Below are 26302 nucleotides of genomic sequence, written 5' to 3'. Positions count from 1 at the left end.
ACAGTTTGTAGCTCACTTCTCCCCAGGTTCATGTGTTAGAAATTTAATATCCCAAGTCATGAGTTGAAGTTGGGCGATGTCTACTTTTATTGTATCATCCAATCAGGTGGAAACCTGGAGGGAACACAAACAGGAAAGATGTTTGATCTCTCTTCTAGAGCTGGGATACATCTCTCTTTTCCCCTTGGACATTAGAAGGTATAGCTCTGTGGCGTCTGGGCTCAGCATTTACATAAGCCTGCTGGATTTCAGGCTCTGGCTTTGAACTGAGAGATACACCGTGTCCATTCTTTCTGAGGCCTTTGCACTTGGACTCAGCATTGTTACCTCTTACCCTGGGTCCCTAATCTGCAAACTACTAGTTGGTTTACCCACTTATCTAGGCTGAAGATTCCTATAACTGGATTTCTTCTTTTTTGCTAGCTCCCATTGATTCTGTCTTTCCAAAGTCCTGACAAATACACAAGCTGTTGCGTAAATTAAAGTACAAACTTGCAGTGTAATACCACTCATCTAGTAGAAGCTCTGTGTTCTCCTATATGAAATTTTCCAAATATTGTTATTAAAACAACAATGCAAAATAATATATACAGCCGACTTCCTTTCAAGAATAAAAAGGGAGAGGGACATAAAAGATATATTTATTCCTGTCATCATCACAAATTTTCACTGGGTGGACACATAAGTGAAAAATTTAATCAACTAGGGAAATGGAGAGGTAGAATTTTAATATATGCCTTGTTATTTCAAGGTGTTTCAAATTGGGAATGTATCACTTGTTTTAGACACATTTTGTTAGAATCAGTGTTCTTCTTGATAATGTTACTACCTCCTCCATTTTCAGTGCATACATATAAACACAAAGAAATATACCTAGAATACCTTTTTAATAGAAAATAAATAGTCTGATACAGAGCGCTGACATCATCCTTTTATTTTTGGCAATTGGTGTGTTTAGCGGGCATTTAGAATATTGGCATTTCTTGGTAATAAGAAGGTTTAAAACCTAAGAAAAAGAAAACAATCAAAGCAAATGTATTTAGAAACCTCTTTTACAGTTTCCACATGTACAGAAAATTTATAGATCCCTTTCCTTATAATGAGTTTGTTTTTCAAATATCCACTCTTGTCTGTTCCTCAAATACAATTCCGCATGGTTAAAATACCCAGACTCCTAGAGAATATACTGTAATTTTGCTTTTCAGATAAGGCTGCTACATTTAGTAAATACAAATGCAGAATGTCCAGTTAAATTTGAGGTTCAGATAAGAACTCTTTTGGTTTTTGACAGTAAGTGTGTATGTGTGCGTGTGAGTTGTAATACTGGAGTGGGGCATACTAATACTAACATAGTTAATTGTTGCTTATCTGAAGTTCAGATTTAAGTGTTGTTCTGTATTTTACCTGATGGATTTACCCTCAGATGCTACCCGGAGGAAGATGGTTAAGTACACTTGGTAGTTGGAAGGTACAAGAAGTACCTGGTCCAGGGCTAGCCAGCAGAATTTCTGTTATGATAGATGGTTCTATATCCATACTGTCAAGTACAGTATTCTCTGGCAACTTTCAGTGTGTTTTGTGAGACTGCAAAATTGAACTTTTAAATATAAAATGTCACGGGTTGTTAATGATTGTTGTATTGGACAGAAAGTTCTAGAATTTATCATGTATCTTCTCTCCAAATTTAGCTATTAGAATTTATGGCCAAATGGGGACTAAAATGGGACATAATCTGCAATAGAATAACAGGTACCTACACATTAGATAGTGAATACCGCATTTTGTGCAGATATAATTCATTGTTAACATACTTATTTGGTTTCAAGTATTTACTGAAGGTCTATTTTATTGGAAGCATGGGAAGTGTCAGAGTATAGAAATGAGTGAAATCTATTTTTTCAACAAATCTACCCTAGAGGTGAAAAGGCTGAGTAATCACAGCAGTTAAAATACAAAAATCAGTGAGGTTGCCTTATTGCAGGTTACACATTTTACATGGATCAAACTCTCTTGATTTGACCACATGCCAGCTATGTGACCCTCATCCTTGCATTATTTTAGCTAAACAGCTATCTATCGTAGATATAGAACATTTTTAAAAGGATTATTTTATGTATGATCCAGAGAGCAGACAATGAGTCTTTAAAAGATTTAACAACTATAATACTTGGGCAAAATGGGGTCATCATGACACTAAAGCTGGACAGTGCAGAAACAGGGAGAAAGAGAGCGTGGAAAAACAAAAGAAACATACTTCCAAATTTCCTTATGTTCCTGGTAGCCAGGCAGGGTGAATAGGTAACATATTACACGTGGTTTATGAGCAGATAATATTTCTATATAGAAATTCAGATACCCATGCCTGGCCGTGAAAGGGCTGCTGTGTCTAAAACATTCATTCACCAGCTATCTGAGAGCCCAGAAAGTGTTTGGTTTTCTGCTAGCTGCTGTAACATTACAGTTTCCCAACCTACCAGGTCACTACTTAATTTAGCAGAGTGTAGTGGTGAGAGACATATAACAAGAGAACTGATAAAAGTCGTCTCAGATTATATTTTACAGAATCTAAACAGGATCACTGATTAGAAAAAAATAATTATGGGAAAGTGGAAAGACAGAGGTTAGTTGTTCTCTTTTTATACTTTAAGCTATAAGATCAATACATGATCATTTTTATATTTCAAACACAAATTTCTGTATAGGTTAATAATCTTCCAAATTTCATCTATTCTTACCTCCTTGAGATAAATACTGTGATGGATTTTTTTCCAAATCTTTTTTTACTCTTCATTTATTTTCATCAATTGTATATATGACTCTGTCTCATTGCCTTAGTATTTTTGGTAGCGACATAATATTCTACTGTGTGAATAGACACCCCATAGTTTAAGTGAACTTTTCTTATGTTCTTTAGGTGATTTACAGCTATAATTAGATTTTTTTTTCAGTACAGCATTAAAAACAGTTCTCACGTATATAGCTATCTATTTACTCATTTATTGCTAGTTGATAAACATCTTCCTTCCCAAGTGTCTATAACGAAGGTTCACAGATGTCACATGGGTAGGTTCTTAAAGACTGTAGTACCGTGGCAGCTATTTCTTACTCTCAGTAGTACTGATATCACTGACATTAGTGGTTCTCTACTTCTAAGTGAGAAATGGCATTCTTTTGTTGCCATAACATGCATAATATAACTACTAGCAATTTTTCTCCATATATATTTGTCATTTGAATTTAATATAGCATATAAAATACTCTGTTGATTCCTTTTCCATGGTACATTGCCTTTTCCTAATATTTTTGCAGTTGTCAAGTGGTACACTTTATTTATATATATTGTGTCTTACATCTCTTTTACTTGTATGGCCTATATATATATATATATATATATATACTCTTTCTTTTCTTTTTTGACAGGATTCTGCTATGTGGTACAGGCTGGCCTTGAGCTTGGGATCTTTCTGCCTCAGTATCCTGAGTGCTGGGATTGTAGGCTTTCACCAAAATATCTATAAATTTTAATTTCTTTCTTGCTTAATAATGACACCCCTCCCCAAAACACTCATACACACTGAGATATACTACAAAACCTCTTGAAATGTTATCTGATATTTATATTTAATGCTTTTAGCATTTTGGTTTTAACTTGAAACACAGTTTCATTAAATTGAATATAAACTTGTGATTATCCTGCATTAGCTCCCTCCATGCTGGGATTATAAACTTATCCCATTGGGCCTGGGGTCGGGTTTTTTTTTTGGGCGGCGGGGGAGGATCTTTTTAGATCTGTAATTCTTCTAGGTAGGTCTATTTAGGTAGTATTGTCTACCAAAGTGCTCCAATCTGAAGGGTGAAAATGAACACCATAGAAGAAAATTCAATGGATCAGAGAATGATCACAGATATACAAACATCAGGAAGCAACAGTTTAGCTGGTTGAGTGCATAAGAAACCAGTTTGACTGGAACAGAGCAAAGGATAAGAAGTGGATAAAGTGTGGAGGTGATTCAACTAACAGATCGTTTGGGTTGTAGAGATGGAGGAATAGCAGCAAATCTCACTTCCAGAATCTTGATTTCAGCAATGCGACAGGTTTGTGTTGCTTCCTGGAGTAGGGAGGACAGGAGGAGCTAACAAGCTCAGCGAACACTATACCAGCACTGTCTTTAAGGATTCAGGTTCAGAGGCCTAAATTCCAAGTGAAGACGTTAAGTAAAAATTAATAGATGTATACTGGCATTTCAGGGAATAGATCAGAGATGTAAAATTGGAGGGTTTACATTTTCTAAAATGGGGATTTACATTTGTTAGATGTTCTTTGAAACTATAATCTTCATGAAGTCATCAAGGAGACAGAGTAAAAAGCAGAGACCCAAACCAAGTTCTAAGTTTCTAAAATTTAGAACTCAGGTCAGTGTGATCATTCTGAGGTACATGTATAAGTCAATGGCCACTTGCTACAACATAAAGTCAAAGCCCTCTACTTTCAGCTCAAGATAAAGGAGACAGATAAAGGAGAGTGCAAACACGTTCCCCTGCCTGGCACTGGGGGATAACCCATAAGCCACGAATACAGACTAACAGAAAACTGACCACACAGCTACTGACAGCCTCTAGGATAGTGAAGAAATAGACTTTTGTTGTTTAGGCTACCCAGTCTGGTATTTTGCAATGTCTGCCCTAGCCAACAGATGAATTGGCTATCAAGAAAATGGGGGTATGACCACAACAAACGTCTGAATATATGAAAGTGGCTTTTGAACTGGGTAAATGGTAAAGGTTGAAAAAGGCTTAAGGTTCATGCCAGAAAAAATCACTTGCTTTGAAAGCTCTATAAAAAAATACTATTTGAAATGTAAAAGTCAATTCTGTTGAGGGCAAGGCAAGGAAAGAATAGCTGCAGAGAGAACACCTCCATTTTCTTAGGAGAATACATAGATAATCATGACCAAAATGTTGACTCAAGTATGAGCATAAGGACCATTCTGGTGAGGTCTTAGAAATGAGGGACAGGTGATCAGAAACTGAAGGAAAGGTGATTCTTGCTATAAAGTGGCACACATTTGGCTTAACTGTGTTTTAGTGTTTTATGGAGACAACTTACAAGCAACAAAATGTATATTCATTAAAGAAGATTTCCATGCAAAATCTAGAAAATGTAGTTTAGGTCCTGCTTACTCCTTATAGAAAAATGCTAGCAGAAAGAGAAGACTTAAGTTAGGAATTATTGAGTAAACAGAATCAGGACTTGGAGACTTGAAAAATTGTCAGCTTATATTGTTAGAATTGAGAAAGTTGTTCTTAAAGAGTTATGGTTGAGTAACCATTTGATACAAATGTCCTGGGTGGGACTAGGAATTCAGTCAGGCATCTCTGCAGAAGCCAAAAGGAAAGATGAGATGCCAACAGAGAAGCTGCCACTTTAAATGGAAAATTGGAAGGTAAAAGGTTGTGATTCTTTTTTGATTCTAGAAGACAACAACCTAGACTTATTCAGCTATAAATATGTACTACCCTTAAGAAGAAAGAAAGAAGGGACCTAAAGGCAATGCAGAGACCCTTTGGACTTTCACTTCCATCTAGGCTCTTTGTGGACATACAAGTGGTGGCAGTAGGCAGGGAGAAATGCTGATCCATCTCTATCTTCACCTTGAAGAGGTATGTAGAGGCCAGTTCCTACAGAGCTGACCAGGAACACTCACCGCAAACTGGAGGAGCAGGGTCCCAGGAGAAGAAGGGGTAGGCTGCACACAAAGCCATGGGTGACACTGCCACCCCAGTTGGCCTCATAGGCAGGACACTGAGCCAAGCAGGCTTATCCTCCAGATACAATAGCTAATGGGCTTTGTCTGCCTGTTTGTAGACTTAGACAGGACTGCTCACCCTTTATTTCTGTCTGTCCCTTTGGGATGGAGGGATCTGGACAAGTCTGTTCCATAATTATATTTTAGAAGCATTAAACATATGTGGTTTGACGTGGTCATAGATAGAAGGAATTTTCACTTGGGTTGAATTGTACCTTGTGCTTCATGTGTGTCTTAGATTATGTAAATGATACTTTGAACCATAGAAGTGGTGCTGGAATGGAATAAAACTTTGAGGTCTGTGTGGGATGAAGTGAATGCACTTTGCAGGAGAGACAGACATGAATTTTATTGCTGTAGGAGGAAATGTTACAGACTGACTTGTATTCCCCTAATTCCTATATTGAAGCTCTAAATCCCAATGTAACAGTTACTTGAAAACACGTCCTTTACAAGTTCATGAAGGATAAAGAAGGTGGTAAGGATGGGACTCCAATTCTGTAGCACTTCTGTGTTTATAAGAAGAATCATGACAGTCGTCACACACTCCTGCATTGAGAGAAAGCCAGGCAAGCATTTGGAGAAGCCCGTTACCTAGCTGCCAGGAATAGAGTCTTATGGGAAATTAACCATGCTGCACTTTGGTCTCTCACACCCTAAAAGCTGTGAGAAAATAAATTTACCTTGTTTGAACTATCCAATCTGCATCATTTTATTATAGCCATCTAAAAAGACTAAGACAAATATTGAAGCATTTGGTAAAGCCTCAACTGGTAGCAGATGCCATGAAGATTGTAGAGCTCAGCACACTTAGCTCTTCCAGAAAAAGCCTCAACTACAGGCAAGTCTCTTAGGTTCTAAATCCTATGAACCTAGGTTTTTCTCACCTTTTCCAAACTACAACAAAAAGAAATAATAATAATGAAGTCCTGTGAAGGTCTAATTTAAGAAAATATGTATATATACTAACTCACTGCTTACCAACACATTTTAATTTGAAATCTATTCCATATTCCAATTATACTTGTTTAAAAAGTAGATGTGTATATGTTAAGAGTAGCTTCCTGCGTATAAATAGAAGTGATTCCTGTTTTTTAGTACACATTTCATGAAGTTCATTTCACTTAGTTTTGTAAAATATTTGAAGTATTGGGAGAAATTAGCAGAGAATCCTGTGGTTATTTCTAAACACTTAGTTTTAGTTTAATCAATTAACTTTCTATTATACAGCATTATACTAAACAGGAACATGTATATTTATAATTACAATTTAGGATCAACACATGACAAACATTTAGAAGTCAACCTAAATTCAACCATGAAATACATATAATTTATTTTACAAGTGGTTACAGAACTTCATACCTGTAAAAACAGTTCTGATGACACAAAAAAACAAAGTATAATGACAGAGTAAAGGAGAGTCTATTGGTACCAAGATTATTTCACTATTTAAAAAGGAATATTGCAATTGGGGGTACTGTATTACACTGACCTACTTTGCTTAGGATACAATGATTTATATATCCAGGTATGATTCTATGCAGCCTTAAAGCTCAAGAAAATCTGAGATGAACATTTATTTCTGGGAGGCCCAGATATAGCATATCATGAATGTGGACCAAGTGAGTCTTCCCAGGACCCTTAAGGGAAGCTATGTGGAGACTGGTTCAAGGGCTGGAATTCAATTGTAATTATGGAGAGTTTATTTTGTTTTGTTTTGTGCACTAGAGAATTTTCCCCTAAAGAAAACAGAGTTTTAGATAGAAATAGTGACATTATAAACTACAAAGTAAAGAAGAAGTATGTTGGAAATAGGGAATAAAACAGAGATGTGAGGGATGGCTTTTGCTTGGGGGAAGGATCTTAGCTTCCTTCTTAGGTAAGAAGTGATTAGCTGGCACTTTCTGTTTATCTGAACTTTCCCAAAGACTTTCAATGCAAATTAATTAGAAGGCATTTTCTACTGGAAAATAAAGGTGCTTTTGCCACCTTAAGTATGGCACATATTTAGTGTCTAGATGGCGAGAAACTGTCTCTGTAGAACAAAGTGCTTCCTCCATCTGCAGTCACCAATTCACTGAGTTGAACATTTACTAGTGTCCCTTTATTAAGTTCTATTGTGTAGTGGAGGATCTATAGTGATAATCTACAATTTAACAAAATGAAATACTTTACTTTGTGGAGCTTTTGCTGAATATGAAAACATTGAGGTTAACTATCATTCATTACTAAATTTATGAATTCATTACTAAATAATCAAATTCAAAGTTTTGCTGTTGGAGTCCAGAGGAGAATTCACACAGTCTTTCCAATCTCCTTTCCTTACTCACTATAATAAATAAGTTTATCAAGTCCAGTAGCCCTTAAAACACCATCTACTACCAAACTAAGTCCCTTTGTTTCGTTTATTGCACCCTAAATCAAATAACTATTGGCTTTTTTCTCTGAGTTCACTGTGCTGTACTACACAGTTGATTCTGGGGAAAATTAATTCTCCTTCTTACCTTGAATTCTCCAGTTTAGGATAACATCAGGAACGTTCTGACATATGAGTAAAGTTCTTTCATTACAAATTTTATTTTTTTATTTCCATTTTTCTATTTATCAAAGGGAGGGGTGATTATGAAAGAATCGCCACTAAAACTTCTAGGTTCTTGAAATGGGGGCTTAATATTTTAACCTGTTTCTCTGTTGCCTCGATATTAAATCTCTCACTTCTAAAATTGTTAAATAAATCCATTTGCTGGGAGCACACAAAAACGTGTCTTACACAGTAAACACCCAACAGACCATCTCTCTTGATCAGTCTGTGTTCTGATTTTTAAATCTACACTGCTGAACTGAATTTTTCTCATAGCAAGGTGGGTAAAGGCACAAGAGACAGCAGAGCGAGGTAAAGTAACCTAGGGAGTGGGAGCTGGGTTCAAGGGAAGCTTGGCAAGTATATGAAAAGAATTCCAAGACTCATAGGTAGTAATTTCTATCTAAAAAAGAAAAAAAGCAAAACAAAACAAAACAAAAAATTGCCAAATTGTCCTATATACAAGAACTGTTAGGCTGAAAGAACATGATGTTCACAGACAACCCAGGCCAGGAGGACACTCTGAGGCCAGATCTTTCTTCAATCTGATGATTCTCATCCCTACTGCCCTGTATAATCACTGTGATTTTAAAAATGCCCCAGAAAACTCTACTACGTATCACCAGTGGTTCCTGATTTTTCCTTGCCTTCACCAAGCAGTAAGACACTGAACCATTTCCTTTTCAGGATGACTGCTGGGGCAAAGTACGGAAGTTGAGGCTACCACAAGAAAAAGGAAGGGACGTCAGCATCTGGCAAGATGTGTCCACAGGAAACAGCTTTTGCTTGGATTAAACCCCTCTCCCCTGCAGGTCTGAACCCCAGATGAAAGGATTCCACTAAAAATGCTTTCATTCTGGGAGCCTTGATTATGTGACTGTCTTGCTTGGCCAGTAGGAGCTCAAGGGCACTGGTCAGCCTTACCCAATGTGCTTCCTTCAATGGCCATCTGCCAAGTCACAAACCATGTCATCCAAAAAAAAAAAAAAAAAAAAAAAAAAAAAAGCCCAATAGGACCAAGAACCCAGAATGGTACCCTAGAGGCAGAGTTTGAGGCCATGGTTCCAGATAGTTTCTTGTGAAATTGCTACCAGACACCTACCATGGTAGCAAAAATATTTGCGAGACCTGGGGGCCCTCTATACCTTCTTTTCAGTTTTAGAAATTTAGGGAGACCACGTACCTAACATATTTCTATGTAGTACAAGCTCATGAGTATCAGATTATTAGGGCATGAAGCTAGGGAAGTTATCCTATCAGGAAATTTGTCAAGAAACTCACATACTTCTTATAGCAATGTTTTCACTTTACTTTCCAGTTAACTCTGGATGAGTACTACTGATCAATCATTACCTATAAGGATAGTTTCTTGCCAACTGTGAATTTGAGATAGGGTTATGCGAAACAGTTAGGGCTGTCCTCAAGTTCACTATGTAGTTCAGGATAGCCTTGTGGCCTCAAACTCTGCCTCAATTTCCAAGGTGTTGAGACTACAGGCATGCAACACCACATCCGGGCACTTTTCAGTAATGGTAACGAAATTACTATTATGAAAGTGAAACTTCCCATGGTATAAGGTAGTGTTCTTAGCTCTTTATTTGAGAAGATGGGGGCTCTGAAAAGAGCCTTTGGGTTTTAGTGCGGTTTCCGGAAGCTCAAACGTCTATCAAATCACTTGCCCTTGGCCTTGTGGTGGCTCTCGGTCTTCTTGGGCAGCAGCACAGCCTGAATGTTGGGCAACACGCCGCCCTGCGCGATCGTCACCTTGCCCAGCAGCTTGTTGAGCTCCTCGTCGTTGCGAATGGCCAGCTGCAAGTGGCGCGGGATGATGCGCGTCTTCTTGTTGTCGCGTGCCGCGTTGCCCGCCAGCTCCAGAATCTCGGCCGTAAGATACTCCAGCACAGCAGCCAGGTAGACCGGGGCGCCGGCGCCTACGCGCTCGGCATAGTTGCCCTTCCGAAGCAGACGGTGTACACGGCCCACGGGGAACTGCAAGCCAGCGCGAGAGGAGCGAGATTTAGCTTTGGCTCGAGCTTTGCCTCCCTGCTTGCCGCGTCCAGACATCTCAAACTCAAGACAATCAAAAAAATATAAAGCTCACAGGAAACCAGAGAGAATAGAGAAAGACTGAGAACGTGGCTGCTTTTATAGATAGTTCCTGGATCGTAAATTTCACTGTCTGATTGGCTAGTAAAAGCATCTCAGTAGTAACCAATAGAAAAGCTGTATTACCATCCTTCATTTGCATAGCTCAACCCATGTATGACGGCCGAGCCGTTTGTCTTCCAATTATCTAACAGTGTCTCAGAATCCCTCATTAGCATAAATGCCCTATAAATAGCAGAAATCCGCTTGGTATTTTCATTCTACTTCTGTTTTGAGGTCTTAGAGATGCCTGAGCCTGCGAAGTCAGCGCCTGCCCCGAAGAAGGGCTCCAAGAAAGCCGTCACCAAGGCGCAGAAGAAGGATGGCAAGAAACGCAAGCGCAGCCGCAAGGAGAGCTACTCGGTCTACGTTTACAAGGTGCTCAAGCAGGTGCACCCCGACACGGGCATCTCTTCCAAGGCCATGGGCATCATGAACTCCTTCGTCAACGACATCTTCGAGCGCATCGCCGGCGAGGCGTCGCGCCTGGCGCACTACAACAAGCGCTCCACCATCACGTCGCGGGAGATCCAGACTGCCGTGCGGCTGCTGCTGCCCGGGGAGCTGGCCAAGCACGCCGTGTCGGAGGGCACCAAGGCCGTCACCAAGTACACCAGCTCCAAGTAAACTTGGCAAGTAAGCTTTCTCCACCTATCACCAAAGGCTCTTTTAAGAGCCACCCATACGTCCACAAAGAGAGCTGTTTACGCACCTTTCGGTTGTGGGGTGGCAGGCAAAGGATATTTCAATCGTAAACGGACCACTGTAAAAAGATCGCCGGCGTTAGGAAGCTAGGCATTCAAATTGTATCTCTCAGTTTGAGACTGAAATTAATAGTATGTATGGATATTTAGTCGGTGTCTGAGTGTATTGATCTAGAGTTGATGCTTGAAACAAGCGTAAAATTTTTAAATCACGCTTGGGATGATTCCATATTTGTAATACTAGGTAAATTGCAAAAACAAGGCTTCTGGCTACTGGCAGGTCCAGAACAAAGCTGAGACAATAGGAAAGCTCGTAGGCGTGGCTTAGTGTCTTGGAGCCCTTCCACGTTTGCCAACGCAGACTGACTTCCGGGAACGGGAAATCCTAATCTTCCTTTTAACTCTTATTCTTTCAGAGAGATTTTAAGATGGAAGAAGCTCTTCACCCATCTTTTGTCCTGAAACGTTATGCTAGGATTTTAGAAGGTAGAGGCAAAATGTTAAGCGATTTTACATTGTTAAGATGTTAGGTAATTTGTCTTACAAAATTAAGACCACAGGGACTTGAAGTCTACAGTTTTGTTTGATCCGGAAGTATAAAATAAATACCACCTGCCTTGAACAAGGCTTTGCAACCGTGGGCTACCTGATAATTGGGTTACAGGAGATTTCTCTGACGAATGATGGAACCCAAAGGTGAAAGTGTAAATACAGGATATTACCAACAGTTATACATTCTCCACAGCCAAGCCTCAAGATTGTAGTGTACTTCACAGCTGATTTTCCTATGTTCCTAGGTGGTCTGTGGAAGAACTGATATTCAGCACAGTTTAACCTCTCTCCTTTACTGCAGCTAACGAATTAAAAACCTGTAACAGGATTTACTGTACCTAGGTAGAATGCAAATTTCTCCACTTAGCATTTTTCTTTCTTATATAAATGCTGTTTTTCCTGCGTGCAATGAAATAATTATACAACCAACTACCTGCTTTCCCTTCAATACAAGAAAGCATTAGACTAATGATTAACTTTGACCATTTGTTTCTGGAGGTTCCACTGAATGATTGAATGCAGGAACAGGAATTTACAATAATGTGTGGCCTAAAAATACTTCTCTTTTAACATTGTCTTTTGAGGTTTTTGCTCCAGTTTTTTTGGCTGTTGCATGCTTAAACTTTTTTCTTGCTGAAGTTTGTTTTTTGTTCTGGTTCTCATTCTGGTTAGTTATTGTTGGCCATAAACAAGATTTATTTGTTAATTTTTAAGTTTGTTGGTATTTGTCTAAGGATTCTGATATTATCTGTATTTGGGAACCGGAGTCTTGGAGTTAGTGTTTTTCTCTCTGGTTATGATGATATTGATACATTTTATTAATGTAAATTAAGTTTTAATTGGTTTATATAAACATTTACAAGTATGTCCATTTAAAAGTTCTATCTCTTTAGGTTGTAACTGAAAGAAAAGTTTAAGTGGGACTTTAGTGGTTTTAGTTATAGGTTATAAGAAATAAAGTATTTCCATGTTGAAAAACAACTATTCTGAGGGTGGTAGAGTCTCTCACTTTGTAGTGCAAACCGGAGGTTTGAGACAGGGTCTCATTTTGTAGTGCAGGTTGGCCTGGAACTCACTATGTAACCTAGGCTGGCCTCTAACTGAGATCTTTTCGCCTCAGCCCACTGAGAGCTGTGATTACATTTGTATGGCACCACAGCTGGCCTCAATCTAAAATCTTTAGTAATTGGTATACATCTTTATAAGAAGAAAACATTTTCATGTTTTGAATTAAGATTAGTTTTGGAAAAATTCACTGACTTAATAGTATCGTTTTAAAATGGTTTTATGTCTTTATGATCATAATAAAAATAATGTTAGCATAGTTTAGTTATAATAGACTAATGTTTATTGTATTAAAAGCTAATCAATTTTTCTTTTTTTGGTACCAGGGATCAAACTCACAACCTTGCACTTAAAGAGCTAAGCACATGAGTCACTGTGTTAAATTCCCAGCCCTAAATTACTTATGTTCAAGTAACTTTTTACTAGATTTATTGGTTAGATAAGTAAACACTTTACTATAATTTTAAAATTGTAGCTAAATTGAACTAAATTAAATCATAACATCATTTAAAATGGAATTAATTTTATAATTTTACACATTGTAAGTAATCAATGTGTCATCTTAAAAACAACTTATGATTTATAAAGTAAAGAATTTAGATGAACATTAAATTGAGGAAATTAATGACTAATCTTTGGGTACTTGTACACTTTCTAATGTGTTTACAAAATGCAAATTCCTAAGTCTATTTTTATATAATTTATATTGACCCATGATGCCACTTTAGATCTGTAAAATGGATGGACATATAGTATACTTGTTTGGGCCTAGAGAACCAAGCAGGTCAGTGTCAATACTTCTTCTCCATGCACTGAAGGAAACGCAGTCGCCTGCTCTATTTAAGGGCTCCTTCTAACACAAACAACTCTGATGCTGCCAGCTAATATAGCTACAGAGAAGAATAAATAAACATACAAGATAATGGATATGTTTATTATTTAAGAAAGTTGATATTCTTTAGTAATATTGTAATTCAATGTAATATGTTAGTCACTTTAAAATAAAACTGGCTTTTTTCTTGTTTTTTTATATACCTATAATCTATATTCATATTATAATAAAAACTTTCTGTGACAACTTTTTTATTTTTTGGTATCAGGGATTGAACTCACAACCTCATGTTTGCCAACCAGGCACTTATGCCACTGAGCTAAACCCCCAGCCAACTTTATATTTTAACTATTCTAAATTCAAACTCTACATTTAACATAATAAAATTGTTAAGATACCTTTTATACCAAAAAACTTCAAACAAACAAAAAAAAACCTATATCTGGGGTTCACTTGATAGTTGCTGAGTAACAAACAACTTTTCTGCTCACCATAAAAATACTAAAATAATGAGTTGCATTTAGGAGTTTCTAGAAAATAACTTATAATCGATAAAAGAAATGCTGTGAAAGTTTTTCGTACTCTATGGAAGAATAGACTTTTCATTCTGAATTCTACTAAAAATAATGTGCAAACACAATAGCCTATTTCTAGATAGTCTGCAAGTGTTGTCTTTATCAATTACATAATACTTTTTAACCTTTATTGGATGAATTCAACCTATTTCTTGATATACCTTGTATACAAGTAAATGTGTGTTAATAATTAACATAATATTCTTGAGTTATTATTAAACAAGCTCAATCACCCTGAGCCTGTAGTATACTACTAACTACCTACTCATAAGCAATAAAGATGCAATGAAATAGGAATTAAGAAACACTAGTTCCAGAAATGGTATCATATCAGGAAAGTGGTTGAAAGCGTTGCTCCATGATGGACAAAGTAAAGTCTCTGTAGACAGAACCTCCAGGTTTGACTTCTGGCTCACCATTTTTGAGGTATGAGACTGAGGCAAGTCATTTATATCTCTGTTCATCTGTGCCTGGAGCATGAGGGAAACAGTAACTTCTGGTTGTGGGTCAAGACTAAAACTCATAAGAAGCATTTTACTGCTGTTTGACAAATAACAATTACTTACAACTGTCCTTACATTAAAAAGACTCATGGATCTCAATGGAAGTTAGTCTGTGATAAATAATATGAATTTTATAAATAATAGGAATTTGATAAAAATTGTAATTTTGTAAATTATTTAATATAAAAAGACATCTGGTTATATTGTACTCATCCAATAGATTGAGAGGAAATGTATATTTTGCTACACATTTATTTCTTTAGGTATATTCCTAAAGATATAAGAAACCGTTATCAACCTTGACTCTTCCACATTTGCAATGGTTCATACATTCATCACATTAGCAGACAATCCCAGCAATCTTAAGTTAAAAGGAATTCAAAACTATTAAAACTGTCACCATGTTCAATACTGAGTTAATCATAAAATTAAATTAGGTAGAATACACAGTTGCATGTGACCTTTTCTACAAGACATTCCAGGCTCTGACTAAATTCTTTAGATTTTAAAAATTGGCTTGACATGTTATCAACCCCTATGGGTTGAATATAAGTTAGGGAAAGGTAAATCAGTTTGAAGAAAGAGCTGCTTTTCCCCTATTTCCCATCCCTGAGGAGAAGAAAAAAGAATGAAACTTTTATCCACTCATTTAAAGAGTTGTCATAGAATCTTTTCACCCAATGAGCAACTTGGAAAATAATTCATAGAAAAGTTTGGCTTCATCTCACTATTGTTGTTTGTACTCTATGTTAGATCTCCTTGCAGCTGGTTCAGAAAGGTTGAAGGGACAGAAATGACAGTCTGTTTCATTCTGAGGGAGAGACCTACCTAACAGAAGCAACCCTAGGTAAAACCTTGACCTGAAGGCTGGGAACCCTAGGCTTATCCTCTGCCTACCTCATGGTCTCCAACAGTAAAAACTGAATTCAAGAGCAATAAGAGTAAGCTTTTTTTCTCATTCCCCTTTTTTCTTCCTCTTCTTCCCTTCTTCATTTTCTTGTTTTAAGTTTTCATTTCATATTTTTCTCGTCTATTATTGAACTAAATTCATGTATAGAACAAAACACAAAAATGCTGAAAATTTTAATTTTTAATAAAATTTAGTTTGATTGTTGGACTTTATTAAAGAAATGGGGTCATGGATCTTTGACATTATGTTTTAAAACACTAATACATTTGCTGTTGAATGCAGTGAAGTAAATATATTTTTAAAAATTAAAAAAAATAATATAGATAATGAAACTGTGTTTAACAGTTCTGTAGCGATAATGAGAGACTGGAATTTAATCCGTTGGAAATGACAGGAAGTAGCTCTAACTCCTTAGCATGTGAACTGTTTGCAGCGGGTGAACTGTAATAGACTTGAATTTTATCTTGTCTTCAGTGTGCTCTGCAAGCTCCTAAGACATTCATGGTTTGACAGACTCTGCTCCTGCCCCTGTTGGAGCCTCTTCTGTTCCTTTCTCTCTCATGCTGTGTCTTGCAGTCAGATATGCACACATACAACTTTCTCTGGCTCCCTGCTTGACCCATATGCTCATTCTCCTTGAAAGTTTTTCTTTTTCTTTCTTACTGGCAAGTTTATACTCATTCTGCAGGAATCTGCTTGGTTGTTGCCTACTCTGGGATGTGCTTTGGAGTATGCTCTCCTAGCGGCTCTGAAAATCTGTTGCACAATTTGTACTTAATTGTCATTACTTATCTAGCTGTCATGCCTCCCACCCCCAACTTCAAGACGTGAGTTCTGATTTCATTACCACACTTTCCCTAGGGTCTATCACCAAGATTGGTACACAATAGAAGCACAAAAATGACTGATTTATCTTCCTGAGAAATTTTTTTGTGTGAGTTTTTTTTTTTTTTTTTTTTTTTAAATCAGTACCGGGGATCGAACTCATGACCGCCTATGGACTGGTGACATTGAGTGCTTATGCCACTGAGCTAAAATTCCCCGCCCCAAGAAATGTTTTAAATACCTCTATGTATCAAACATTGATCTGCATTCTGTATAGGTCAGGCGATAAAGGCACAAAAGCCATGTTCTGGGCTAGGATTCGTGTAAGACCATAAACAGTAAGTAAGGAAAATATTTGCCTGTGAGAAAGTGAATGTCATAGAGAAAAACAAAGCAAGCAAACAATGTAGTAAGTTCAGGGGGAAGAGGACTGTGTTGTGGTTGGGGAATGGCACTGATGAACCAATGAAAGAAAAGCTGGACACAAAACCCTAATATCTGGGGTCTCAGTGGAACCAACTAATAGTTCCAAAGTTTTAAGGTGCTTGAGCTTTTCCAGGGATAATTTGTTACCAGATTTGACTGTAGGTAGGGCCTAGGAGTTATGAACTAAATAGTGGTAGGTTTGTGCTACTATGGACTGGTGACATTGAGTTTGCTTCAAAAATACCTTCAGTCAAATCTAGGCAATAATACTTGCTGTTGTATCAAACAGATACAATTTGTGGTTGAATATCATATCAGTTCATGACTTGTTATAACGTGATGTGTGTGATGGTGAGGATGAGGCTCTTCTCCAGTCTTCCAGAGAGCAAGTCTCCTTCCATCTTGTACTTGGGGCACCACTGGGTCTCTGAAGTCTTTTATGAAACCTCAATATCAAGCTAAAAGACAGGAAGAAAGGAAAAAAATGCCTCTGTGAGAAAAATTGTTATGAATTAGGCCTGGAAGTGACACTTACCATTTCTGCCCTCTTTCCTTGGCCAAATCTCAGCTTAGTCCTACCCACCTGCCAAGTAAACAAGGAAATGCAGATTAGCTCCATGTCTGTGCAGAAGAACAAACAAGGATGAATGCATAGAGAGTAAACAAATACTGTCTGTCTATCATGACATCCAGTTCTCCTTGGCCATCCTCTTTTTCCTTTCTCTCTTTTTCTTACCCTTCTCTTCTTAACGATGAGTCCCACAAAGGCCTTGCATCAGTGACAATATTTCTGTAGCACAGATTGCCTGTGGTCTTGGGATAATCTAAGAAGAAGGCTTCTTTCCTTTCTGTCCCTTGCCTGCAGGACCATTCCTAGCCCTTCGTCATCTAGCTGGTCCTAGGAGCCCATCTTCAGGACCTGTCTCCTTAGGAATCCACATCACTTTCTTAGATCTTACATCTCAGTAGGGAAGAAAGACAGCAAGTCCTCTTTTTGTAAGAAATTATATAGAGTAGGAGTAAGTTCTGGGAATATAGAAAAGTTAGAACCTTCAAAGGGGTATCAGGCTTAGGCATAGATATAATAATAATACACATATTAACATTAATATATTAATGCAAATGCTTCATTCAACAAGAGCCGCTCATAGTAGTATAGTACTTAATATGGGATAAGCATTGTTAGTTTTCCTGTGTTAGCTCAGTTACTCTTCATACAATAAAATGTTAGCAGGAAAGCATAAAGGAAGTCCTTCCAGTAGGAATAAGAGAGGAGAAGCCCTTTGGGCTCTAGCTTTTAACTGTTCTAAGTAGCTATCTCTTATTCTTTTGTATATTTTCACTACCGTTATTGTACCATGACATGAAAAGGGCATATATGAAGTGAACACACAAGGTCCTTAAATTTGGTGCTTTTGTAGTCATGTTTAGGAGAGCGTGGCACTTGGATATGTTAACATCACTGTAGTGGACACATTGTAAAATGCTCTGTTCCAACCTGAGGGGTCCCTCTTAGCAGCAGAGCTGTTCAAAGGTTTGTGGAAGACTCTGTACCTCTCACCAACTGAAGAGAGAGGGTGCCTGCTCCCATGCTCATCGCCAGTGCCCCCCAGCTCTGCTTCTAGACAGGCTTTTGTAAAAAGTATCTAAAAGTGACTTTTTCTTTTTCATTAAACAAATAGTACATATAAAATATATAATGAAAGTCTCTGTCTTTCCAAAGTAAGGTGAGGCCGTAGGCATTAGATATATCTAGTGTGTCACAATTACAAACTCTTGCATTAGCAGAACAAAGGGACATTTGCCACAAAAACCTACGTCTCCCTACAAAATAATGTGTCATCTCATAGGAATTAAAGGGGATTCTTTGTTAAGCAAACCTTGCATACATTCTTTGAAGTGGATTTGAACATGTGGGTAGCATAAGATGAGATTTGTTTTTGTTGGCTTATTAAGAAGAGGGAGAAAAGACATTATACAATACCTCAAGAAACAGACTCAGCATGTATTTGGACACTTCTCCATCATATATTTCATTTGATTTCACTTATTTTAAAGGAAGACAGACACGGGGGCACAAGAGTGATTTCTACCAGCTGGCCAGAAGGACCATCACTGGACAGGAAGGAATCTCCTGGGAACTCATAATGGCCACCTCATGTGGAAGTCACAAGCAGGACCTCTCCTGCCTGTCATCACTTGAGCATCTCTCACAGGCAGCTCCATGGGGCTCCTGGCCAAGCTTACTTCCCTCCTTAGACAATCCCTACTCCTTGGCCAGTATCACTTATGAAAAGTCCTGACTCCTGTTATCCACCTGACAAATTCCTTCTCTTCAAGTCTTCCATCAAATGGAACTTCCAGGACACTGACTGAGCCACATCCATCCCTTATGCACAGAGATACATTCACATATGCACAGCATGTGGGGACTTATTGCTGTGGTCTGCTACCCAGCAGCTGTGCTGCCTGGAAAACTCAATCTCTCATGCCTTAATTTTCTCATCTGGAAACAGGGAGAGTAATGGGGATACCTAATACAGTTGGAATAACCAAATGCATTGGTATCTATATAACCAGAGAAAATACCTGATGAACATTCATTATTGTTTTTATCGTTTTCAGAGTCAAGTACAATGATGAAGATTGGATAAATCACAGAAGTGAATCAGAGTCTCTCTTCTGCCAGGAGGAGCAAACAGACTTCAGACTTATCTTTTCTATTACTTGCCACTGCTGGACACCGTTTTAACTCACAAATAAACCAATGAAAAGTGATACCTACTGGAAGATCACTGGATCCTTTAAAGCAATCAAGAAAGATCGATAGACACTTGGATAAAATATTGGTTTTTTTCCTGAGTATAAAAATGCTTTTTGTAGAAATTTGCAAAAAAACATAAAAGAAGAAAATTAAAATAACTTCTAGTGTCTTCTGTTATTTATACATGTGTGAGGTAGCTACCTATAAGAATATCAATATGTAATAGTGTATATATAATACGTAAATATCACATAAGATGCAAATGTAGGTATCATATCATAAATATACATTAGTAATTGTTAACTGACTAAATGTGTTTAGAAACAATTTTCATCACTATGTATTTATGGATGTATCATTTCTGTTTGTGATTATTTTGACTGACTCTTATTTATATGCCATACAGATCATGCATTTTTCTTTAGGAAACAGACTTAGCTGAACAACTGGCACAGGTAAAGTTATGCATGTGAACCTTTTATTTGTTTTTATGATAATTTTTCAACTATATAAAATGAAATATGAACCATGGGTCAACTGAGTATAAATTATAGTCTGGGAATTTCCTAAACTCACTTAGCTGTCTGTTTCATTTAAAGCAATAGAATGGTGTAGTCTGTCAACCTGTAAATAAAAGGATCAACTTAATCCTGGCCCATAAGTCACTGATACTTAAAGACACAAAAACTTGGAGATCATCAAAAGACAGTGAATCCAAATAGAGGTATAAGCTTAGGATACTCAGAAAAAAAAATACCTATGATTTCCCTGTTATGGTTTATATCTAAAGTGCTCACCCAAAGTCTCATGAGCTCAGAACTGGGACTTTAGTAAGGTGATTGGATTATGGAAGCACTAAATTTACCAACAAATTAATTGATTGATGAGTTCCAAACTCAAAGTGTTATTAGTAGTTGTGGCATGATTGCAAGTGAGAAGATCACTGGAGACATGACCTGATAGGAAAGTCTTGTCCTATTTCATCTCCCCTTTACATGAATCCTGAGCACCACGCACTGAGCAGCTTCCTCTGCCATGCCCTTCTGCCATAGGCTTTCTTCTTTGGAGCCAGCCAACTATGTACTGCACATTCTGAACCCATAAGCCTCACCTGTGCCAGCTGTTCAACTGTCTTCCAGTAAGTTGCCGGTGTCAGGTATTTTATCTCAGTGATAGGAAAGAGACTAATACATTCTCGAAGGGTAAATATATTCCAAAATGAGGATCATAATCCATTAGCGGGTATGAAATCAATCTAATGATGCAAATCCAGTGTGTTTAAAAAAATTGATTAATGCAAATGCTTAAGGTAATTTTACAAATTTTGTTTCAGGTGTTTGTGCCAGTGTGTGGTGTGTGTATGTAGATTTGTTTGTGTGTGAGACAGACAGAGACCAAGACACAAACAGGAAGAGAAAAGGAAAGAGAGTGCATTTTACTTTGCAATCAGATGTGAATTTTCATGTTTTAGCTTTGTGTTACAAACATTTTAAATGTGCTCACTCTTTCCCATATTGTTTCAGGGAAAACTCATTCTAAGAACATTATAATAAACTCCAATCTCTGACTTTGATCTCTTCTTAGTAACGATTATGTAATAAACCTACAACCACGGTAAACACAATAATAATATGACAGTGTTGCTCTTTAAAACATCTCACGGTTTCTGACCTGTAAATTTTCTCCTATATCTCTTATATAGGCATTTGTGGATTTTTACAAAATAGTGCTTCTAGAGTTCTACTTGACTGATATGCTGAGCTCTGTTCACAGTACACTGCTTTCTTTGCAGTACACTGCTTCGAATATGACCCTTTCCAACACATCTACAGCCATGCTTGCCAGTCCAGTCTTGTTAGTGATAAGATCTGTAGGTTCAACTGGTCATCTGCCTTGTGGTGCTTAGAAGAGCAGGGATGATTTCTCTTTGCCTTGGGTGAGGATAAACTGTGGTGGGAGTATGAAATTAATGTAAAGAGAAGCTAAACTCAGCTGAGGACACTAACCATGGGAATGACCTGATGGCCAAGCAGATGTCACATGTGAGATTCTTTTCTTTATCCCATTCTTGAAGATCTGTAAGACTTCAGGAAGTGCAGCGTGGCTTTAACCCCTGACAACTCACGTGCCTTGTGATCTGTCTTACTAGACTGTGCTTGCCTAAATACGAAAATATCCTGAGGTTTTTCATTTTATAAACTGCAGTGAGACAGCTACAAGATTTGTGTTACTTCTCTAACATATATAACTACTTTCTGGGAAAAATTAGGACATGACTAATTTTTTTCCTTCACCATTTAGAAGCCACCTTTATAGAAAACCATTCAGAAAAGGTGACACAAATTTTTACTTAAAAATTCTTTTTAAATTATAAGGAAAAGAGGAAGTTTTGTTCGTCCCCTTGGATGTGGCTAGAAATTGAGGGGTTTCTTGAATAATTTTGACACGTAGGGTTATCTGTCACTAAAATGTAAAAAGTCAGGTGAAATCTGAGTCCAGATGGGTTGTTCAGCAGGGGAAACTAGTGGATTCAGTAAGGAGCAATTTTGTGGGATTCAACTTTTGAGGTTAAAACAAACACAAATGCTCCGCCTCCGAGTGGCGGGGGCGGTGCTCCAGCGATGCACCAATCACAGGGCATCCTACCGTATAAAGCTCTGCACCTCCCCCACCCGGCGCTTACGCTTGCTGGTGGTCAGTATAACTTTCGTTTGGTATGTTTGAAACACTGCCTGCAGTTCCAACTGCTCCTGCTCCGGGCTCCATGGGGAAACTACACGCCAAGAGACGAGGCAGGAAGGGAATTTGCGAGTCAAGTGTCAACCAGAAGGCGCAGAGCTCTTCATTGTCTGAATTGATCAACCAGTCTCTGATGGAGTCACAGGACCGAGTAGGCATGTCCCTTGTCGCGCTTAAGAAATCTTTGGCTGCCACCGGCTATAATGTGAAAAAGAATAACAGCCGCATCAAACAAGCTCTCAAGAGCTTAGTGAGCAAGGGAGTTGTGGTGCAAATCAGAGGGACTGGTGCTTCTGGGTCTTTCAGACTCAGCAAAAACGCTGCTCCTGAAATCACCCAGAGCAAGGTAGGAAGGCCTGCTTCTGCCAAGAACAAGAAGCTGGGCTTAGACGGGGGCCCCAGCTCCCCAAAGAGCACCAAGACCAACACGGGGGGCAAGCAGTCGAAGGTTGCACACAGGGAGGCCTCAGGCAGAAAAAAGAAAGTCCGAAGATCCAAGAGCCTACAGCAGCTAAAGAGCCCGGCTAAGGCCAAAGTGGGGAAGGCCAAGGCCAGAATCCCAAAGTCGGCCATGCAGAAAGCAAACTCCAGGAAGGCAGTATCTAAGAAGTGAGCAGTTTGAAGAGAAAGACCCTTTTTCACAGAACCCAAAGGCTCTTTTAAGAGCCACCCAAATTTTTAAAATGACGTGACACTGAAAACTTGCAGGAAGTTCAGGTTTTTAGCCAAACTTCCTACTAACAAATTGAGATCTGATGAGGTGAAGTGACAACTAAATTTATAGGTATAAAAGTGCAAAAGTATTTGGGGTATGCCCATTCTACAAGGTGTTAATGAATGCAACAATTTATAAGGTAGCCTTATCACTTAATTATTTATTACCTTTTCTACAAAAGCTACTGAAAATGGGAGTACAGACATGTTCAGCTTTGGAAAGTATCTATTACCTTGTTATTCTTCTGTTTTTTAAGTAGTACTATGGTCCTAATTTATTCTTTAGTAGGGTTCCTTGCCCAATGACTTATGTGGGATCCATAACTATGAAAGTGTTCTAGGATTTGGGTCATAGAAAAGCTTTACCTTTAAAATTTTTATTAGCTTCCAGTTGAAATTTTACAATCTTCTAAGGGAGACAATACTTTCGGTGTATTTTGGAATGGTATATACTAATCATGGTGAACTTTTTAGCGTTTTCAGTGAAATACATCGACTGCCACCATCGTACATATTATTAGATGTCAGATATCTAAATAAATGCAGATGTCCTTTTAAAAATGATTTACTATTATTGATTTGATATGATTGTAATCCTAAATAGTATTTCATGTAATTTTTTAATGAAAAAAATGTGTAGGCCTCATGATACTCTGAGGGCACACTACAGGATGAAAAACTGAACCCATTATTTATATGGGAATGTTTGTGACTGCAGTTAGGAGACAAATTACAAACATTTTATTAGCAAACTCTTTGAGTCCAATCTGAAATAGCTTTCTTTATAAAGTAGTTTTAGTTTTCTCTTAAGCTGTCGTTTAGCATTCTTATTCATTCCTTAATCACACATACTAGATCCATGCTGTTAATTTATGTAGAACTGTTTGGGGGGCAACTTTAAGGAAAGGCAAAATCATGTCTTTGTACATTACTTGATCCTAGAAACATGTTCACTAGGTGGTTCAATGTCTTTTTCTTTCTAGACTAAGTAGGACTTTTTGTAAATTGTGTATTAACATACAAAATGACTGTAAACATAATGGTTTCAATTTGTACAAGCCCCTTCAGCCCTCGTGTTGTTTAGTTATGATGATCACTGTCCCTATGAAGTTGGAATTGAAGATCATGCAATTATGCAAGTCACTACCCGGCAAGATAATGAGCCCCTCTGACCAGGACTCCCAGGATGAAGATGTCCTGGTGCCCTCACCAGAAGCCAGAATACGGGATCTTCCACATGCACTTCCACGTTTTTTTTTTTTTTGTTGTTGTTGAAATTTCAGCTTCCCAGTGCCTCAAACAACTTCGGTTCAAGCCCTTAATCACTCAAGTTTCTTCTAGTTTAATCTGCTCATTAATGTCATTTTGGGCTCAGCCATGGGGTCATCCCATTCTTTGCAAAATTTTCATTCTTTCAGCCTCTAAGCAGCTTCACATGCTGTTGTCTCTATAAGCCATACAGGCCTGTGTTCATGCTCAGATCCTTCTCGCTGCCGCCAGAGCGCTCTCATATTTGAGTCCAAAGTTCCTGCATCGTGCAGAAGTAAACTTTATGGTGTAATTCGCGCTCATTTTTCCCGTTCATTTGAAAAAAAAAAAAAAAAAACCGACTTCGCCGCCATTTTTCTAATTATGTTGTGTAAAAAAAAAAAAAAAGCCACCACCCCGTCAGGAATTGTTTACCTACCAGTCACTTCAGAACAGGTATCAAAACTGCTCAGATTGAAACCACGCACAAAAGCACATTCAGCTCTTTGTGTGACTTTGTGGGTGGCCCTAAAAAGGGCCTTTATTTTCTCAAGGAAGACTACTTTCAGCCGCCGAAGCCGTAGAGCGTGCGTCCCTGGCGCTTGAGCGCGTAGACCACGTCCATGGCGGTGACCGTCTTGCGCTTGGCGTGCTCCGTGTAGGTGACGGCGTCGCGGATCACGTTCTCCAGGAAGACCTTGAGCACGCCGCGGGTCTCCTCATAGATGAGGCCAGAGATGCGTTTAACACCACCACGGCGGGCCAGGCGGCGGATGGCAGGTTTGGTGATGCCCTGGATGTTGTCGCGCAGCACCTTCCGGTGACGCTTAGCGCCGCCTTTGCCAAGGCCCTTTCCTCCTTTGCCACGTCCAGACATGTCTGCGACTATTCTGCTAGACCCAAACTCGACGCAACCCTTAAATATTCGCTATGCGGACCTCATTGAAAACCAGGGCACTAGGCTTTTTTTTTTCTCCCAAAATAGGAAATCACCTAGGGGGTGGGCCAAAGGCAAGGCTATATTAAAATTTCAATGATTTGATTGGCCAGTGAAACCTTGCCTTTCTTTGGGCGGGCTGGATGGAGAGGCACAGATTTCATTGGACCGAAAGCTTTATTTTTACTTTTGTATTGCATTATTGTGTCTTGCACACTTGCAAGTTAAAAGTTTTTTTTATGAGGGCAATCATTATAAGCAAAGATCCCAGTTCCACTTTTTAATTTTTAAAACTTCCACTAATTAGGTAACGATTCCATGGAGTAAAATATAAATTATGTCTAAACAAGTAGATTGATATAACAAGGGGCTTTACCTCCAAACACTTTTAATTTTTCTGTTCAAAACACCACATTTAATAGCCTTGTGCTAGCATACAGACCTGGCCAGGATATAGCTCTGCCTTCATAGCTTCTATGTTCGGGAACAAAAAAAGTGGAAATATAACTGTAAATTGAAACCTTTTAAATTCCAATTCTTCCTCTTTTTTCTTACCTCAGTTCAAACATTTATTGGGTGATTCCCTTTTCTGTGAATGTAAGAGAGGCAGAAAGCCTACTGTTGGGATAATCAACTGTAATTTGGCCCTATTCCAGGGCCTCTGTGCCTGTCTAATATGCCTGAAGTTCCAAACATACTTGTCTTCCTCCTTTTGCAAATCCCTTTTCAGACTGCTCCAGTTTTAGAGAACATACCTTTTGTAGAACTGGGAATTAGTTGTATAGAGCTAATACTCGATTAAGGTCATTACAAAGCCTACAAGGTCCTCCCTTTAAAGACCTTTGATAAGATTACTGATGTTAAAATAAGGGTAATCCCATTTAACAAAGAAAAAATGTAAAATAGTGGAATTCCGTGTGCATGAGTTTTGAAAAGACTTGAACCAATTTTCTCCTTAGCTTTCTGCAGCAG

At 38.2% G+C, this 26302-nt stretch overlaps 4 protein-coding genes across 5 annotated transcripts; 2 read left to right on the top strand and 2 right to left on the bottom strand.

Moving 5' to 3' along the window:
* Positions 1-9969: 9969 nt before the first annotated feature.
* On the bottom strand, positions 9970-10517 carry LOC100731378 (histone H2A type 1). The gene has a single exon (XM_003468794.3). The coding sequence runs from the start codon at positions 10453-10455 to the stop codon at positions 10063-10065; it is 393 nt and encodes a 130-aa protein (XP_003468842.1). The 5' UTR covers positions 10456-10517; the 3' UTR covers positions 9970-10062.
* Positions 10518-10745: 228 nt separating this feature from the next.
* Positions 10746-19850, top strand: LOC106027456 (histone H2B type 1-C/E/F/G/I). 2 transcript variants are annotated; one of them, XM_013151437.3, is made up of 2 exons: positions 10746-11168; positions 19554-19850. In XM_013151437.3, the coding sequence occupies exon 1, from the start codon at positions 10783-10785 to the stop codon at positions 11161-11163; it is 381 nt and encodes a 126-aa protein (XP_013006891.1). In that variant the 5' UTR covers positions 10746-10782; the 3' UTR covers positions 11164-11168; positions 19554-19850. The 2 variants fall into 2 exon arrangements, with proteins under 2 accessions (XP_013006891.1, XP_013006890.1); XM_013151436.3 differs by having other exon boundaries at positions 10746-11172.
* Positions 19851-21413: 1563 nt separating this feature from the next.
* On the top strand, positions 21414-24706 carry LOC106027455 (histone H1t-like). Its single transcript, XM_013151433.3, has one exon. The coding sequence runs from the start codon at positions 22409-22411 to the stop codon at positions 23042-23044; it is 636 nt and encodes a 211-aa protein (XP_013006887.1). The 5' UTR covers positions 21414-22408; the 3' UTR covers positions 23045-24706.
* Positions 24707-24908: 202 nt separating this feature from the next.
* On the bottom strand, positions 24909-25303 carry LOC100728045 (histone H4). The gene has a single exon (XM_023564735.2). It carries the CDS (start codon positions 25268-25270, stop codon positions 24959-24961), a length of 312 nt encoding a protein of 103 aa, XP_023420503.1. The 5' UTR covers positions 25271-25303; the 3' UTR covers positions 24909-24958.
* Between the last annotated feature and the right edge of the window lie 999 nt (positions 25304-26302).

The sequence above is a fragment of the Cavia porcellus genome, unplaced genomic scaffold (genome assembly GCF_034190915.1).
Source record: "Cavia porcellus strain 051 isolate PalLab524CR breed Dunkin Hartley unplaced genomic scaffold, mCavPor4.1 scaffold_13, whole genome shotgun sequence".
Lineage (NCBI taxonomy): Eukaryota > Metazoa > Chordata > Mammalia > Rodentia > Caviidae > Cavia > Cavia porcellus.
Note: the sequence above shows the minus strand (reverse complement) of the source record. Positions and strands in the feature narration are given on the sequence as shown.

Bases quoted from the DNA above. Each gene is read 5' to 3' on its own strand.
- LOC100731378 (XM_003468794.3), bottom strand. From the start codon at position 10,455: ATGTCTGGACGCGGCAAGCAGGGAGGCAAAGCTCGAGCCAAAGCTAAA.
- LOC106027456 (XM_013151437.3), top strand. From the start codon at position 10,783: ATGCCTGAGCCTGCGAAGTCAGCGCCTGCCCCGAAGAAGGGCTCCAAG.
- LOC100728045 (XM_023564735.2), bottom strand. From the start codon at position 25,270: ATGTCTGGACGTGGCAAAGGAGGAAAGGGCCTTGGCAAAGGCGGCGCT.
- LOC106027455 (XM_013151433.3), top strand. From the start codon at position 22,409: ATGTTTGAAACACTGCCTGCAGTTCCAACTGCTCCTGCTCCGGGCTCC.